Here is a 19,302-nt window from a genome sequence, read left to right as displayed (position 1 = left end):
CAGAATGAGTGAAAGCTTTTCTTTATTTAATTTGCATAATGGGTTTAATATCACATCTTAGAAATCAAAATGTAGAACCCGTGATTTGTGTTCTTCTATACCTTTGGGAATAGAAAGCTGTCATTTACTTTGAAGAAGGTCTTTGTGCAACTCTTGTATAGTTTATTAATTTATATTACAACATTGGATTTTACAAAGCTTCTTTCTTTCTTTTTATTTTTTTTTTTTTAAAGATTTTATTTATTTATTTGAGAGAGAGAATGAGAGAGAGAGAGAGCACATGAGAGGGGGGAGGGTCAGAGGGAGAAGCAGACTCCCCGCTGAGCAGGGAGCCCGATGTGGGACTCGATCCCGGGACTCCAGGATCATGACCTGAGCCGAAGGCAGTCGCTCAACCAACTGAGCCACCCAGGCACCCCTGAAAGCTTCTTTCTTTCAGAGAGTTCAAAGCACTTTCACATTTCACATTTACAGATAACTCTAAAGACATTTTTCCTGGGGCTTTTTAATAAAATTCATACTTACATTACTAGCCTTAATGCTAAGCTGAACTATCACATTAACACTCTAAGTAAAATTTTAAAGAATCTATCCTAAAGATAATTACATGCTATTTTGTAATGATATGGATGTGTATGTATGTGTATTTGTATACGTATGTGCATATGTATATACACGTGTATACACATAAATGCAAACGTATATGTACACACATGTATACCACTATTGAATAAGAGTTATAGTCTTGAAATAATTCCATTGCTTCAGCGTGGAAGCTTAAAATATTCTTTGATAAAATGTAATTACTATGAGTTAAAAGGAGTATATGTCTATAAGTATTATATATACACACATGTATACATACATATATAAATGTATGTATATATATGAAAACTTTACATTGTTCTAAATACTGCAAGGAAATTATTTTACTTGTATTATATTTGTCTTCATGCTATAATCTTTTGAGTTATTTTTTTCCTCCATTTCTTTTCTTTCCCATTTAAGGATTTTAAGAATCCAGCGGGTATACACTTCCCTGATCCCTAAACATTAAAAACTAATTCTGTGAAGTTCTTTGCTTTTCTTATAATATCCTTTTGTAGTGCTGAGACTTCTAACTTTACCTCATCTCCTTTCATTTTCCCGTCCCTTTTAACCTCTTTCTTTTTACATGTTTTTATAAAGTTTTTGCTTGAATCCTATGTAAGCTTCTCTTGTTTTTTGTTTTTCAATACTCTGATCTTGGTGTATGAAACTTTTTTTCAGTTGAATTCCTTTTGCTTTTTCTCTGTTTTTCTCCTTCTACAGTTAATCTCTTGGCAAAATAAAATGGCACATGGGTTCTCTTTCTCTTCTGCTATTTGATTTTTCTCCACTTTCTAGGTACTGTTCTCAGTTGTATATTTCCTTACCCTCTTTTAACTTTGCTTTTAAGTTGAAAATACTTCAGTGGTTGCTACTAAACTCTGCTCTTTTTTCTTCCCTTTCTTATACTTCTAATTACTGTATATACATATCATCGATATTTATTTAGTAAAAATTGACTGATTTAGAATGAAGTATAGAAAGGTATGTGCTGGGTCTGCTTGTTTGAATTACTATATGATTAATGTTACACATTTTTAAAAATACTTATTTCAAGAACTGTATAGCTATGTAAGGCATGTCAGATACAAGTAGATACTAGTGAAAATACTTGGTGAAATTTTTACAGTCTTTGATGCTGCATTACATACATTTTTTTTTAAATCATAAGTCTTATATATTTGATATTAGTTGTGCTGTGTATAAATCATCACTATATTTGTTCGATGGAGTTAAAGTTGTACTTTACCTATGGACAGTGCTGAGCTAGCTATGTGACATGTTCACCAGCAAACTAGAAAGATAGACTGATAAAACAGTTGGGGAGACCAGCTTGGGAAAGATACATCAGTACTTTCTGGGTTTAAGTTTTGTTCTCATTAAATAAAAAGAAGAAAAGTACATTTGTGCTCCTTTGCAACTGTAATATTTCCTAGAAAAGGTCATCCTTGCTTTTTAAAGCTCTCTTAATCCTTTTTAATGGCATTAATATTTTGCTGACTAAATTCTTCGACTAACTCCTTATGCATTGGATTACCAAATTATGTTTACATATTTCCATTTCCTTCATGTTTTAGAAGTTACCTTGTTTCTATCTAGTTACCAAGACCTTTCATTTTTACTGGAATTACTTCATTAACTTCAGTATCCCCTCTTTATGCCTTCTTAGAGTAATCCTGTGTTATGTCATTATATCAAGATGACACCAGCAATGATATAATGTTTTGCCGTAAGTAACTAGTTGAAACTAAAATGTGCCGAGGAGCTCCATCTTTTTGTCTATAACCAACTGGAACCATCATTAATCATTGGTGTTAAAAGCATCCTTAGTGAAGTCTCTTTTAGACCATGAGAACCTGACTTTTGAACATTGCTTCAAGCCTTTCTCACTCCAGCTTCTAGGACATTGAGTAACTAAAGTTAGGCATACCTTGACCCATTTTTAGGACTCCCATCTAAAAACAGCCAACAGGGCGCCTGGGTGGCTCAGTTGGTTAAGCGACTGCCTTCGGCTCAGGTCATGATCCTGGAGTCCCGGGATTGAGTCCCGCATCGGGCCCCCTGCTCAGCAGGGAGTCTGCTTCTCCCTCTGACCCTACCCCCTCTCGTGTTCTCTCTCTCATTCTCTCTCTCTCTCGCTCTCAAATAAATAAAATCTTTAAAAATAAATAAATAAAAATAAAAAAAATAAAAACAGCCAACAACTAGTGCTTGAGTATGTGATTTGGAGCCAATAGTAGGTCACACATTGAATGATAATGTTGAATTTTTAGTAATAGACCTTTAATTTACCTCACATGTTTTATGATAGTCTATCTCCAACCCCCACTTGACTTTTTTTCCTTTTAAAATTCTCTTGGAAATACTACTTTGACTGACTTTGACTGACTACTTTGCAACTAATATAACAACTACCTTGCAACTCTAGTATTTCTCAGAAGAGTTCATCCATTGCTCTTTTAAGTATTTACCTTTTTTTCTTTTTGCATTTACCTTTTTAAAAATGTTTGAGCTTTGGGGCACCTGGGTGGCTCAGTTGTTAAGCATCTGCCTTCAGCTCAGGTCATGATCTCGGCGTCCTGGGATCGAGCCCCGCATCGGGCTCCCTGCTCAGCAGGAAGCCTGCTTCTCCAACTCCCCCTGCTTGTGTTCCTTCTCTTGCTGTGTCTCTCTCTGTCAAATAAATAAATAAAATCTTTAAAAAAAAAAAAAAAAAGCTTTTGTCTAAGATCCTTAACCCTTAAACTGAAATTTCTAATAATGATCTTAATCTGGTTTACCCTTTGATGCTGCTCTCCTAGACAATCATTCTACTTGATATCTATCAAATTTTCCATATGTCCCATTATTTCCTATATCCTTTTCAGCTTACAGTCAAACTTAGGTTCTGCTTTAGTATGGTTTAGTCACACCATAAATTCTAACAATCCTACTGACTTCCCCAGTTCATAATGATATGCAGAGCACCTTTATCTATTTACATGTAGCAATAAAAAAATAGTGCTTATATATTGTTTTATTATTTACTTAAGAAAAAAATTAATCTCCCATGATCTAAACTTTCTTGGTATCTAGTGTAGTTATCAAGCAGGCTATAGGTAGCCAGAAAATATTGAAAGGTGTTTCTTTGCTTGTTTAGACTTTCATAGTAATAATAGCACTTTTAAAATGTCCCACAAGATATACTATAAAAGAATGTCAGATGTTCCTTTTAAGTTGGTTTCAAATTAAACTGAGTGTAATCTAAAAGGCTTTCTCTGCAGTACAGCTTCTAAATATGTTCTTGTTAACACTGACAGTGGGGGCACTTATCTAATGAAAACTTGGTACTCTGAATTTTTTAGAAGAAAATATTAATCAATAATTATGTTTTTCTGAATAGGATTTGTATGGAGTCATATTTTGCTTATGCTCATACTGCTTTGGTTTTATTTAAGCACAATATAGTGAGAGAACCTTAAGTCTTTGCTCATATCTTAAAGTGTCCAAAGGTACCCCCAAGGCGTGCGAGCATTTAGCATACTACAAAGTTAGAGGGAATAGTTCACACAAGACTGCCCTCACTTCTGGCACCAGTTGCAATTTTGGGGGGTTCCCCACACCCACCTTTAGGTTCAATAATTGGTTTCAAGTTCTCGCAGAACTCACTGACAACCGTTATACTGATGTTTACAGTTTATTATAGGGGAAGCACACAAATTAAAATGAGTCAGTTAAAATAACTAATGGCTTAATTTTCTTCACTTTGTTTACATATAGCGTTTTAATCTACTAATGACTTTTCAAACATTTTGTCAAAATTAATCAAGTCCTGAAGTCTGGGGAATATTTTCTCCATTTTTCCAGGTGGAGTAACTGTGAGACATAAAATTACATCTTCTAGACCAAGTTTAGGTTTAGTTTTCCTATTCTACCTAAATTCTACAAATGGGGTGCTTAGTTGCTGAAGCCAAATTTCATTATGTTCAAGCCTTGATAATTTTATGGCCACAGATACATGAAACAAAGTTCCTATTTTTATAGATAGAGATACATAAGGTGCAGGTGCAAAGGGTAAGTTTTGTTGTAGGTGTATCTTGGTCTACTTCATTAATTCAGTATTCTGCTGTAGCAAAATATATGAAATGCTACTTTGAATAGGAATAGTTAAATCTGGACACTAACATTGCTCTTTCATTACTGTTACATTCTGCACTGCTTTCTTAGGATGTCAACCATGGATTAACTGAGGTAAGTTTGGTGTAATGCAGTCTCATGTTCAGAGTGAGATATACTCTGTTTTGTCTTAAGTAATAGGAGAGCAAAAGGTTCCGTTTTGTGTGACTTTTATTTTTTTAATAAGTGTATAGGAATTGTCCTATATAACATTTCAGAGGAATTTTCTGAAGAAGAATAAAACTTCTTTTTTAATTAACATTACACCTATATGATGCCCTTCAACAATATTTGTGTTAAAATAGTTTCTACCCTCCTAAAGTCTTCCAGTATAAAATTAATATGTGTCCTTTGTAATAAAAGCAGACTTCTAAAATCTGACAAATACTTACCCAGTAAGGTAAAAAATACTTTATATTACAGAACTAAAATGATTTTCAGTTTTTAAACTAATAATTGATACTCAGAATGATCATAAAGTTAAATAAACTCATATGGTCATCTTCCTCACTTTGTATAATATACCATCTTAACATATAAAGTTCTAGCACTTTAGTTTACATTATCAACAAACCTAAAGCACCTTTTTTTTTTTAACACTTGGGATTGTTATAGTACTTCTTTTATACTTCTGTTATAGACTTTAGGTTTTATTGTTTTGTTTTTTCCCAGCACTTGAACCAGTGAAACATTTAGAATTAACTTTATATCATAGGCCTAGTATTGTTTGCATCCTCATCTTCACATAGAAGTAGCACATAAAATTATGAAATCATAGACTTTTGGAACCAGAAAGGACCTTAGAAATCATCTTGGTAGTTTTGAGTTTCAGAGTAGTGAAATCACTTTCTGCCATCAGTAGGTAGTGACACAAATACAGGATCAAGGTAAAAATTGTCATATGAAAAATAGTGAAGAATGATGATTTAAGGTTAATATAAGTCAGCCTGCTGTCTTATATGTTGACAACAAAGAGTTGATAGTCTCATCATACTCTATACTGTTTGGGCCCCATTGAATTATTTTATTTGTTTTCGTTAAGAGAGACTTAGGTAAAATACATTTAAAAGAAGGCATTTAGGATGGAGAAGGGCTGGAAACCATATTCAGAATGGCTGGACAAACTGGGAATGTTTAGTGTGGAAGAAAGACAATTTAGAGAGAGCCTGGGGACTTGAAATATGTTAAACCGTGTATGCTTTCCTGCAATGAAGACTGAAATACAAATGAAGTAATGCATAGTAAGGTATAGAAAAGTGAATTCAGACTTTAAATAAAGAGAACTTCCTAAGCACTTAAGTGGATTGTTTCATGGTGTATTGTCTTCACAGAAACTTTACAGCAGGGGGCTCTGTTTCAGGGCTGACACAAAAACATTGCCTTGTTGGGTACCTGGTAGGAATCCTCCAACTGCAAGAATCTGTGGCTGGAAATGCATAGCTCTTGTATTTTTCTGCATCGTTAAAATACTTAGCGATCAATCACTGTATTACTTGGCTAGGATAAATATAAAGTGATTAATGTGTGATAATGGTAATAATAGGTCAGTTTTCTCAACTTTAAGGGTTGACAGAAAATAATACTGGTGGTGCTAATTTTGTAGGTTAAATGAATGAAAGATTGTTGGACTTATTTGTTGGCACTCTAATGACATACAATAAATATCTGTTAAATGAATGAATAATCAGATTGCTTATTATTGGCCTCAGTTGCTAGAGTAGTCCTAAAATATAAGAACTGGGTAATGTGTTTAACATAGGAGCCCCCAATTTTATTTTAATTTTAATTTTTAAGAGGGAGGGAGGGGAGAGAGAGGAAAAGAGGGGAGAGAGAGAATCTTAAGCAGGCTCCATGCGCAGCACGAAGCCTGATGTGGGGCTTGATCTCACAATCCTGAGATCATGACCTGAGCTGAAATCAAGAGTTGGATGCTTAACTGACTGAACCACCCAGGTGCCCAGGAGCCCCCAGTTTTAGAATATATTTGCAGCCTAATTCACTGAATCTTGGAATTTACAATTGTATGGACTTTGAAGTATACAATTCCCTCCTACAATTGGGGTTATTGGGAATTGGGGTTATTCCAGTGCCTCACCTGATTATCAGTAAAAATTCCATATTTGGAAGTAAGCAATATGTTTTATTTATAATTCCTGAACAGCAGATAAGTGAATAAACCAAGAATGTGATCAGCTTTAAAAGAAATGACAGCACCTACAAAAAAATATATCACAAATAAATTTGTACTAATACGTTTTTTATTTTTAGTTGGCAGATATCCCTGTTACAATCTGCACATATCCATTTGTATTTGATGCCCAAGCAAAAACTACTCTGCTACAAACAGATGCAGTGTTACAGATGCAGGTAAAATACAGTTTAATACAAATCTGATTTGAGAATGGTTTTTGAATTGTTTCTGTGAGGTTTTTTAAAAAGTAAATATTTGAAGTTTGCCTATAATCAGTAATCCTTGGGAACATTCTGTACCTCAGTGGTCTGGCTTTTGCAAAGTACCTTTGGTACCTTATAAAGAAGACTGTTGCATTGGTTACATGTATATTCTTATGAGGGCTACTTATATATATTTAAATGAAAATAGAATAGTTTAGCCTTTAATCATTTTATATCTAAAAAAAGGTATGAGCCTTTTTTGTTACAGAAATACGCAGTTTTTGTAAACAGTTTTACTAGTTTCCTTGATAAACATTGGTTTGTTTCAAATCTTGCTTCATTATATATTCCATATTTATATACTTGGTAAAAAATGGAAGTAACTAGAGATGAGATGAAGTAAAGTAAGAGGAATTTGATCACTTGTTAGGGGGAGGATATGAAGTTTCCTTGAAGAAAGTTTTTAGTAATAAATAAGGCATTTTCCTAAGATTGGTCATCTCCTGCTCCTCCCTCTCTTTTCTCCCCCAACCTGCTCTGTTTTATGTTGAACATTTTTTCATTTATAATGAGATTTTTTTAACTGATTTATGTTATGACTTTGAGAGCTACAGTAGATTTGCTTTATCTTTTGAGCCTGTAAATTAAAAAGTTTTTGAGTTTTATTTTCTAGCATAGAGTATCAGATGGTAGAAGCTAAGGACTAAGAGAAGGATGGGAAGAAACCTTGAGCACTTAATATTCTAAAAATGCTTTAAAAAAATTATCCCCACCCCAATTTTGACAGTTATTTTCATTCCTTTAAAATAAATGCATTTAGTATTTTAAATGCCTCCAGATATTTAAAGCATAAATACTAGGGGAATTTTAGAGATGTGCTTATATCCATTTTCATCAACAGAAGAAATAAATATTTTTGTAGGGTTTATACTAACAGCTGGCGAACCAGCTTTTGGATGGTCCTTGTTAAAACAATAATTGCCTCGTGCTTTTAATATATAGTATATTCCATTTTAGAACAAGAACACAGGAAAAACCATACAAAAAAACCAAAGGTTTTAGATGGTAGAGGACAAATGTTTGGTTTGTGAGCACATGTGGTGATCACTGTACTAGATGAATTTCTATAATACTACTTAGCCAGGCTGTTCCTTATTCTCTTTAGAGGTTGTTTTAATGCTGTTTTCTTTTTCTTCTCACTCTTCATCCCTGTTACTTTTTGAGAAATAGCAGTGTTCAGATTTACCATATTATATTATAGTTCCTTGCTTGTTTAATGGTATCGTTAGATATACTTCAGTCTAAAAACATTCAAAAGGACACTCTTTATTCTGAGAATACAGTTTTATTAAGCTTATAACTGTATTAGGTGCTCTGTGAATTCAGTAGTATAGGTAGTATTATAGGAATTATAAATATAGGATTATAATCAATAGGTAGAAGTTAGCTTACCTAGTCACATTAGTTTCTTTATAGCATCGCTATTAAAATTTTAATCTTTTGTTTTCTAGATGGCTATTGACCAGGCCCACAGACAGAATGTCTCCTCTCTTTTTCTCCCAGTGATTGAATCTGTGAATCCCTGCTTAATTCTAGTTGTACGTAGAGAAAATATTGTAGGAGATGCAATGGAAGTCCTTAGGAAAACAAAGAATATAGACTACAAAAAGCCACTCAAGGTAATTTGACATTTTCTGTTACATATATTACAGCATATGCTCAGCAATTAATAGTTTTAAAAAATTAAGAAGTTTTATATAGTAGATATGTATAAAAATTTACTGTATAAAACTTCTTAAATTTTTTAAACTATTAATTGCTGAGCATTTATTGTTAATAAATTACATGTTATGGGCTCTTGCTCTCTCTCGGCTCTCCAGAGTATACTTCCATTTCTTTACGTTCAGTGTTTGCATTATGCTATTTTAGGTTATATTTGTTGGAGAAGATGCTGTTGATGCAGGAGGAGTACGCAAAGAATTTTTCTTGCTCATCATGAGAGAATTGTTGGATCCTAAATATGGCATGTTTAGGTATTACGAAGATTCCAGGCTCATTTGGTTTTCTGATAAGGTGAGGTCTAACTGTCTAAATTATTTCTAATTTAGAGATAATTTAGAATAATCTAAGAATAATTTTAGAAATATACCTATGTATGTATACCTACATGTGTCAAGTTGACTCAGTAAATAAAAGTTATTACTGGATTCCTAACATATTCAGAGATTTGCTTTATTACAGTTTGAAAAATTATAAACTTTTGGACTCAGAGTCATCAGAACACCTTAATACTTCTCACACATTTCAAATTAGCAAAATAAATTAAAGGAATGGTCAGCCTGAGAATGATGGTGATCTTTCCTTCTGCTGATTTAGATTTGAGGATTAGATGATAATTACCAGATTAACTTTTCCTCTCGGAAGAATTAATTTATCATTAGCAATCATTGATTTCTCTACCTTATCATTTAGGGCAGAGGTAACTACTCAGCAAATTATAGTCCATAAGCTAAATTCTTTTCCACACATGTTCTTGTAAAGAAAGTCATGTCCACTCATTTACCTGTTCATGGCTACTTTTTAGCTACAACTGGAAGAGGCAGAGTTGAGTGGTTAAGACAAAGACCCTTTGATCAACAAAGCCTAAAATATTTACCATCTGTCCCCTTACAGAAAAAGTTTGCTACCCTTGATTTAGAGACTAAATGAAATGGGGATGGTTCAGTTACAGAATGAGTTGAAAGAAATTTGAATGGAATATTTACTATCGGTTCTAAAAACCTTGATGTGTTATTTATTCATTGTTTCAGGAGGCTTGCTGTCCTTTGTCATGTTAGCAGTCGTTGATCAGTGCCTAGGCTCATTAATTTATCAGGTTGCAAAAATGGTGCTACTCTTAAATTTATATTTCATTTTATTGGCTTGGATACTTCTATATGGAGAAATTTCCCTACATCTACTATTTGGTTCCTTAGTAGTATAATTCATATGGGGAAGGATTCTCTTTCTTCAGTTGCCAATTTTGCAAAAGAATGAATCTGTTCATTGGCATACTTCAGTGGTGACAATTTGTTTTTTAGTTTTGTTTTCAAATATTATTATTTATTCATGGATTTAAGTATATTTGATGTTTTTAGTCCATTGTAGTTATTATCTTTATTGATGCTCATATTATCCCATCTTTGTCTAGGGGGAGCTCTACAGGTTGGAGAGTTTTGTTTTGTTTTGTTTTTTAAGATTTTATTTATTTGAGAGAGAGCACAAGTGGGGGGGAGGGGCAGAGGGAGAAGCAGACTCCCCACTGAGCAGGGAGCCCGATGGTGGGGCTCAATCCTAGGACCCTGGGATCATGACCTGAGCCAAAGGCAGACACTTAACCGACTGAGCCACCTAGTCACCCCAGTAGGTGGACAATCTGACTGAATTACAGTCTCCTCCTTGGCTTGGTCTCTTAGGGTAGTTTGTTAATGGTGTGGCAGATGGTTAGGATGGAAGCCTGTCCTGCTAGGATCACAAAGAGTTCTGTGGGCCTTTATTCAGTTCTACAGAGAGGTAATGTTTTGAAACCAGGGGAGGGGCAGTCTTTTTTTTTTTTTTTTTTAAAGATTTGCTCTTATTTGTGTGAGAGAGCACAAGAGGGGTTAGGGTCAGAGGGAGAAGCAGACTCCCCGCTGAGCAGGGAGCCCAGTGCGGGACTCAGTTCAGGGTATCTGGGATCATGACCTGAGCTGAAGGCAGTCACCCAACCAACTGAGCCACCCAGGCGCCCGGGAGGGGTAGTTTTAACAAGCTTTATCATGGATTTCTGTGAGACCTTTTCAGTTATATCTTGATTTGGCCAGTGGGAGCCCTGTTGAACTTGTTCCTCTTTTGTGTACTTTTGACATGTCCCCATTTTTCCTTAATTCTTTACATTTAGTACAACAAATGTTCCGGGCTCTTCTTGTGTTTATCCCAGCCCTGGCAATAGCCATTTTTCCTTAAAAGCCCTGACTTCTTCAGATGGAAATGGTATTTAGAAATCGTGTTCTGGATGCTAAGTGTACTCACTACTACCAGGGAATCATTGCTTTCAGATTCTCAGCAGACAGAAAGAACTAGGAGCTATAACTACGTACACATCTTATGGTTTCCAGACACAAGATCATACTGATACCTCTAATTCTTTTTCTTTCTCTTTTTTTTTTAATGATTTTATTTATTTATTGAGAGAGAACGCACGCACAAGTGGGGGGAGGGAGCAGGAGAAGCAGACCCCCTGCTGAGCAGGGAGCCTGATGCAGGGCTCAATCCCAGGACTTTTATTTATTTGAGAGAGAGAGAGAGAATGAGCAGGGGGAGGAGCAGAGGCAGAGGGAGAAGCAGACTCCCTGCTCAGCAGGGAGCCTGATGTGGGACTTGATCCTGGAACTCCAGGATAATGACCTGAGCCGAAGGCACCCAAGATTGTTTTGATTATTAGGGGTCTCTTGGAATTTTGTATGAATTTTATGGTTAGCTTGTCCATTTCTTCAAAAAAGGCCATTAAGGATTTGATGGAGAAGGTGTTGAATAAACGTTTTGTTCTTTTTGATGCTGTCATAAATTGAACTTTTTCAGAAATTTTATTTTTGGTTTGTTCATTACTAGGGCATAGAAATCAAGCTTCTTTTTGTATGTTGATCTTGTATCATGCAACTTTGCTGAATTCATTTATCAGTTCTAATAGGTGGTTTTGTGGATGCTTCAGGATTTTCTTTATATGAGATCATGGCATCCACAAATGAAATAGATTTAATTTTACTTCTTTCCCTCCAATTTAAATACCTTTATTTCTTTTTCTTGCCTACTTGCCTTGGCTAGAACTTTGTCAAAACACTGTCAAATACAGGTGGTAAGAGTGGACATGCTTTTCTTGTTCCTGATCTGAGTTGGATGTTAGCTGTGGATTTTTCATAAATTCCTTTTATCAGGTTAAGGAAGTTCTCTCCTATGTCTAGTTTGTTGAGTATATTTATCATGAAAGAGAGTAAGATTTTCTCAGATGCCTTTTCTGCTTCAAGATGATTGTGTGCTTTCCTTCCTTCATTCCATTAATGTGATGTATTACATTGGTGCATTTTCTTATGTCAAGCCACCTTGTATTCTTTTTTTAATTAATTTTTTTTTTAAGATTTTATTTATTTGACAGAGAGAGCACAAGCAGGGGGAGCAGCAGGCAGAGGGAGAGGGAGAAGCAGGCTTCCTGCCCAGCAGGGCCGAAGGCAGCCGCTTAATCGACTGAGCCACCCAGGCACCCCGCCACCTTGTATTCTTGAGATAAAGCCCACTTGGTCATGGTGTATAATCCATTTAGTTGACCTGTATTCTGTTGATGATTTTTCTATCCTTATTTGTTAAGGATATAGGTCTGTAGTTTTCTTTTTGGTGTTTGTGATGCCTTTGTCTGTCTTTGGTGTCATGTTAGTTTGACCTCACAGATGAGTTAGAAAATGTTCCCTCATCTTCCATTTCTTGAAAAAGGAAAAATTGGTGTTACTTATTCTTTAAATGTTTGGTAGGATCTGGTCCTAGGTTTTTCTTTGTTGGAAGGGTTTTTTTGTTTTGTAAGATTTTATTTACTTGAAAGAGAAAGAGAGCATATGCGCAGGGGGAGGGGTGGAAAGAGAGGAGAGGGAATCCCAAGCTGACTCCCCACTGCGCGTGGAGACCCACATGGGGCTGTCCCCCAACTCTGAGATGGTGACCTGAGCCAAAACCAAGAGTTGGACGCTTAATCAGCTGAGCTACCCAGGTGCCCTTTTGGAAGGTTTTTTATTTTGAGGGGTTTTTAAAAGATTTTATTTATTTATTTGAGAGGGAGCATGAGCCGGGGGAGGGGCAGAGGGACCCCAAGATCATGACCCAAGCCAAAGGCAGACATTTAACTGACTGAGCCACCCAGGCACCCCTGGAGGTTTTTTGATGAGCGATTCAATTTCTTGTTATAGGTTGTGTCTTAGGGGTTTGTTTGTTTGTTTGTTTTTAGATTTTCTAGTTCTTCTGGTGTCAGTTTGATAGTTTGTATGTTTATAGGAATTTATTCATTTCATCTAGATTATCTATTTTGTTGTCATATAGTTGTTCATGGTATTCTGTTACAGTCCTTTTTATTTCTGTAAGAACGATAGTAATGTCCCCACTTTCAATCCTGATTTTAGTAATGTGAGTCTTTCTTTTTTTCTTGGTTATTCTAACTAAAGGTTTGTCAGTTTTGTTGATCTTTTAAAAGAATCAACTTTTGGTTTTGTTGCTTCTATGTATTGTTTTTCTATTCTATATTTTATCTATCTCCACTTTAATCTTCATTGATAATCTCCCGCTACTAGCATTGGGTTTAGTTTGCTCTTCATTTTGTAGTTCCTTAAGATATAAAGTTTGGTTATTGATTTGAGATGTTTTTTTCTTTTTTAATATATATGTTTATAACTATAAATTTCCCTATGAATACTGATTTCACTGTGTCATAGGTTTTTATATTGTGATACCTTCTTTGACCCATTGGTTGTTTAGGAGTGTGTTAATTTTCACATCTTTGAATTCTCCATATTTCCTTTTTTTTTTTTTTTTAAGAATTTATTTTTAAGTAATCTCTACACCCTACGTGAGGCTCAGACCCGCAACCCCGAGATAAGAATTGCACACTCCACCAAATGAGCTAACCAGGCGCCCTGTCTCCATATTTCTTCTGTTGTTGATTTCTAGTTTTATTCCACTGTGGTCTGAAAATATATTTTTTATTATTTTAGTCTTTTTAAATTTATTGAGACCTATTTTTTGACCTAACATATGGTCTCTCTCCTGGAAAATGTTCCACGTGCACTTGAGAACATGTATTCTGTTGTGGAATGGAATGTTCTGTAGCTATCTGTTAGGTCTGGTTGTTTTATAGTATTTTTCAAGTTCTCTATTTCCTTATTGATCTTCTGTCTGATTGTTATATCTGTTATTGAAAGTGGGATATTGAAGCTTCCAACTATTATTTTAGAACTGTATCTCTCCCTTCAGTTGTGTCAATTTTTACTTCATATATTTTAAAGCTGTATTGTTAGGTGTGTAGATGTTTGTAAATGTTATATATCTTCTTCATGAATTGATGCTTTTTGATTTAAAGTCTATTTCATCTCATAGTAGTATAGCCACTCAGCTCTTTGGCTATTATTTACATAGTATATCATTTTTTCAAACTTTCACTTTCAATCTAGTGTCTTTGGATTTAGAGTGAGGTTTATAGGCATATGCAGATCTTCCTAGACTTACAGTGGGGTTATTTATGTTCCAGTAAACCCATTGTAAGTTGGAAATTTTATAGGTCAACATGCATTGAATACACCTAACCTATTGGACATTATAGCTTAGCCTAGCCTACATTAAACATGCTCAGAACAGGGGCACCTGGTTCAGTGTCTGCCTTTGGCTCAGGTCATGGTCCCAGGGTCCTGGGATTGAGCCCTGCGTTGGGCTCCCTGCTCAGTGGGGAGTCTGCTTCTCCCTCTGCCTCTGCCCCTCCCCCCAACTTGTGCTGTAGCTCTCTCTCAAATAAATAAAATCTTTAAAAAAAAAAATGCTCAAAACACTTATATTAGCCTACTGTTGGGCAAAATCATCTAACACTAAGCCTATTTTATAACCAAGTGTTGAATATCACACTTAATTTTTACTGAAAGTGAAAAATAAAATGGTTGTATGGGCACAGGGATTATTAAGTGTGTTGTTTGTTTACCCTCATGATTGCAGGGCTGACTGTTGTGCTCAGCATCACAGGAGTATCTTACTGCATGTTGCTAGCCCAGGGAAAGAGCAACATTTAAAATTTGAAGTACGATTTCTACTGATATAGTTATCACTTTTGCACCACTGTAAAATCAGAAAATCATGTCAAACATAAGTTAGGGACCGGCTGTCATTGAATAATGGTTTGTTTTTTAAAAATCCTTCCTGCTAGTCTCTGCCTTTTGATTACAGAATTTAATTCATTTACATTTCAAGCTGGGTTTTTTTTAAAGCTTTTATTTATTTGAGAGAGAGAGAGCGAAAGAGAGAGAGCTGTTATTTCCTTAGTTCTTGCTCTGAGGGTTACAATTAACACCTTATATTTATAACAGTCTAGTTTGAATTAATATCAACTCCAGTAGTATACAGAAACTCTGCTCCTAGAACAGCTGTTCCTTTCTTTATTATTCTCACACCTTACAGCTTTATACATTGTGCACCCATTAATGTAGATTTATAATTATTTTATACATTTGAGTTTTGAACCATATAGAGAAAATTACAAATCAAAAATACAGTAATTTTAACTTTTATATTTACCTGTATAGCTACCTTTAGCAGAGTTCTTTATTTCTTTGTATGACTTTGAGTTACTGTGTAAAGCATCCTTTTCTTTCAGCTGATGGACTTTAGCATTTCTTTTTTTTTTTGTATTTTTAAAAATTTTTTGTTATGTTAATCACCATACGTTACATCATTAGTTTCTGATGTAGTGTTCCATGATTCATTGTTTGTGCATAACACCCAGTGCTCCATGCAGAACGTGCCCTCCCCAATACCCATCACCAGGCTAACCCATCCTCCCACCCCCCTCCCCTCTAGAACCCTCAGTTTGTTTTTCAGAGTCCATCGTCTCTCATGGTTCGTCTCCCCCTCCAATTTCCCCCCATTCGTTCTTCCCTTCCTGCTATCTTCTTCTTCTTTTTGGACTTTAGCATTTCTTTAAGGAAGGTCTAATAGCAACAAACTCTGTTTTTCTTTATCTGAGATGTAAAATTCTTGATTGGCAGTTTTTTCTTTCAGCCCTTTAAATATGTCATCCCACTGCCTTTTGGCGTGCATGGTTTTGAATTAGAAATCAACTGTTAGTCTCATTGAGGAGCCCGTCTATGTGATGAGTTGCTTCTCTTTTGCTGTTTCAATACTTTTTATAATTAACTTTCAATGCTTAGATTAAAATGTGTGTGAATGTGGATCTCAGGCTTGTCATAGTTGGAGTTTGTTGAGCTGCTTGGGTGTTAGATTCATGTCTTTTATCAAATTTAGAAAGTTTTCAACCATTTCTTCAGACGTTTTTTCTGTCTCATTTTCTCCTCTCCTTGTGGCACTCTGCTACTTGTATGATGGTACACCTGATGGTATCCCACAGGTCTCATAGGCTCTCATCATATTTCTTCATTCTTTTTTCTTGCTGTTGTCCCACAAAGTGGATAATCTCAGCTGACCTATTTTCAAGTTTGTGGATTCTTTTTTCTGCCTGCTCAAATCTCTTATACCCCTCTAGTGAGTTTTTTGTTTCAGTTACTACTGTACTTCCCAGCTCCATAAACAAGCTTCTGCTTCTTTTCCATAATTTCTATCTCTTTTTTGATATTCTCTATTTGATGAGACATTATTATTATTCTTTTCTCCCCCCCCCCCCCCCCCTCCCCCTATGGTTTACTTAGCTATTTGAGCGTATTTAAAACAGTTTATTTAGGGGCGCCTGGGTGGTTCAGTCAGTTAAGTGTCTGCCTTCAGCTCAGGTCATGATCTCAGGGGTCCTGGGATTGAGCCCCACATCAGGGCTCCCTGATCAGGGGGTAGCCTGCTTCTCCCTCTCCCTCTGCAGCTCCCCCTGCTTGTGCTTTCTCCTTCTCTCTCAAATAAATAAATAAAATCTTTTTAAAAATAAATAAATAAGTAAAATGAAACAGTTAAGTCTTCATCTAGAAAATCCAATGTCTGGGATATCTCAACAATTTATAGGATTTCTTTTTCTCCTATGAATGGGCCATATTTCTTCTTTTTTTGCATGCCTAATAAATTTTTGTTGAATACTGGGTACTTTTTTTGTTGTTTGACATTTTTTGTTCCCCCCTCCGCCACAGTACCAACTATTCCTCCAGGTTTCTTTTATTTCTTTTTTATCTTTTTCTTCTGATCCTTGACTTTTTATTCACATTTAAGAATATGACACTGGGGCGCCTGGGTGGCTCAGTTGGTTAAGCAACTGCCTTCAGCTCAGGTCATGATTCTGGAGTCCCGGGATCGAGTCCTGCATTGGGCTCCCTGCTCAGCAGGGGGTCTGCCTCTCCCTCTGACCCTTCCCCTCTTATGCTCTCTGTCTCCCATTCTCTCTCTCAGATAAATAAATAAAAAATCTTTAAAAAAAAAATATGACACTGAAAAGCTACTTAGTTTGGGCATACACATTTTTTTTCTTTTTTTTCCCAAGTAGGCTCCATGTCCAGTGTGGAACCCAACACAGTGCTTGAACTCAGAACCCTGAGATAAGAGTCAGACACGTAATTGACTGAGCCACCCAGGTGCCCCTGGGCAAACACATTTATGATTTAAAGTCCTTATTCATAAAGTGATTAGGTATGGGCATTTCAAGGGGGAACCGTCAAATGTCAACGTATATAGTTTTTCACTCTTTGGGTTTTTTTTACTCTTTGACTGCCAGTGTTCTAGTAGTGTTCTGAACACTGGAAAGGGAAGCTAGGATTCTCATTGTTAACATTTGATCGTCTTGTTTTTTTGTATTTATTTTATATTTTAAGTTTTTAAATTATGTTTTTAATTGAAGTATAATTGACCTTCAGTATTACATTAGTTTCAGGTATGTAACATTAGTGATTTAGCATGTATATACAGTACTCAGTGCTCACCGTGATAAGTATAGTTACCATCTGTCACTGTACAGAGTTATTAAAATATTATTGACTATATTCTGTATGCTGCAATTTATATCCCTGTGACTTATTTATTTTATAACTGGAAGTTTGTACTCTTAATCCCCTTGAACACTTTGATCCCTTTGTGTTTTTTTTTTTTTGTTTTCTTTGTTTTTAACATTTTATTTATTTATTTGACAGAGACACAGCGAGAGAGGGAACGCAAGCAGGGGGAGTAGGAGAGGGAGAAGCAGGCTTCCCACTGAGCAGGGAGCCCAATGCAGGGCTCGATCCCAGGACCCCGGGATCATGACCTGAGCCGAAGGCAGATGCTTAAAGACTGAGCCACCCAGGCACCCCTCCAGTGGTCAAATTAATCTTTTTCCTCTGTGATATCCTGTACTGCATTTAAGTTTAGAAAGTCCTTCTTAAATAGGGCAGATTGAATAATGTGTTAATCTATCTTCCTCCTGAAATCCCTCTAAATGAGAATAAAGGAATAAAAATGATAATAAACCCACAAGAAAAAAAAGTATAGGGGATTGTTTTAATATCACTAAAGAGATGTTAATATTTTAAAATATGAAAAGTAGACAGATGGCTGGTACCTGATTCAGTAAAGCAGAAGAAACTGAAACAGTAGCTTGTTAAGAGAAAAGCCAATGAGAAACAGGCTAATTTGTATTTCAGGCTGAGGAACTGGAAGTACCAGAAAATACCTTTAAAGTCTAGTATCTAAGCTAGCTCAGCTGTTAAGACATTAAGACTCTGAAAGTCAGAGGTACTCAAGTAGGGTTGAAAATAGGATGAGTGGTAAAAGTCCCTTGCTTTTCTGGAAAGGATGAGCCAAAGTGGCTCTGGATTCTCAAGTAGGTGATATATTAAAACAAAGGGATTGGGGCTCCTGGGTGGCTCAGTTGTTAAGTGTCTGACTTCGGCTCAGGTCATGATCCCAGGGTCCTAGGATCGAGCCCCGCATTGGGCTCCCTGCTCAGTGGGAAGCCTGCTTCTCCCTCTCTCATTCCCCCTGCTTGTGTTCCCTCTCTCACTGTCTCTCTATCAAATAAATAAAAATTTTAAAAAAATAAAAAAAATTTTGACCACTGGAAAAAAATGTGACATTTATGCATGACAAAAGTAAGATTATTAAAAGGCATATAGCAGACTGGGATATATGTAACAAATATGACATAGGGTAATATTAATTCCTGGTATATGAAGAATTCAAATATAAATATATAAGAAAATGCTAGCGGCAGCAGCTCTCGTTGCCCATGGGTCCTGTCCCCGTGCTTTAATAAAATCATCTTTTTGCACCAAAGAAAGAAAGAAAGAAAACACTGGCCCCTGAAAGGTAAATGGGCCAAGAATACAAAGAGGCATTCACAAATACACACAAATCCCTAATTTGCAGTATCACTAATAGACAAAAATACATACTAAAACAAATTTTCTTGTCTTATTTGTGGGGGGAGAAGGGACAGAGGGGAGGAGA

At 35.8% G+C, this 19,302-nt stretch overlaps 1 protein-coding gene across 2 annotated transcripts in view; it reads left to right on the top strand.

The window, feature by feature from the left end:
- The window catches only part of HERC4 (HECT and RLD domain containing E3 ubiquitin protein ligase 4), a 132,957-nt gene that overhangs the window by 96,474 nt on the left and 17,181 nt on the right, over positions 1-19,302 (top strand). Inside the window, exons 16-19 of one of the 2 annotated variants that reach the window (XM_044916044.1) lie at positions 4,795-4,818; positions 7,012-7,110; positions 8,649-8,816; positions 9,067-9,210. In XM_044916044.1, the coding sequence (XP_044771979.1) occupies positions 4,795-4,818; positions 7,012-7,110; positions 8,649-8,816; positions 9,067-9,210 (435 nt within the window). The remainder of the gene's footprint in view (positions 1-4,794; positions 4,819-7,011; positions 7,111-8,648; positions 8,817-9,066; positions 9,211-19,302) is intronic. The other variant, XR_006540225.1, reaches the window with a different exon arrangement.

This window comes from Neomonachus schauinslandi, chromosome 6 (genome assembly GCF_002201575.2).
Source record: "Neomonachus schauinslandi chromosome 6, ASM220157v2, whole genome shotgun sequence".
NCBI lineage: Eukaryota > Metazoa > Chordata > Mammalia > Carnivora > Phocidae > Neomonachus > Neomonachus schauinslandi.
This window is presented reverse-complemented; position numbering and strand designations above follow the sequence as displayed.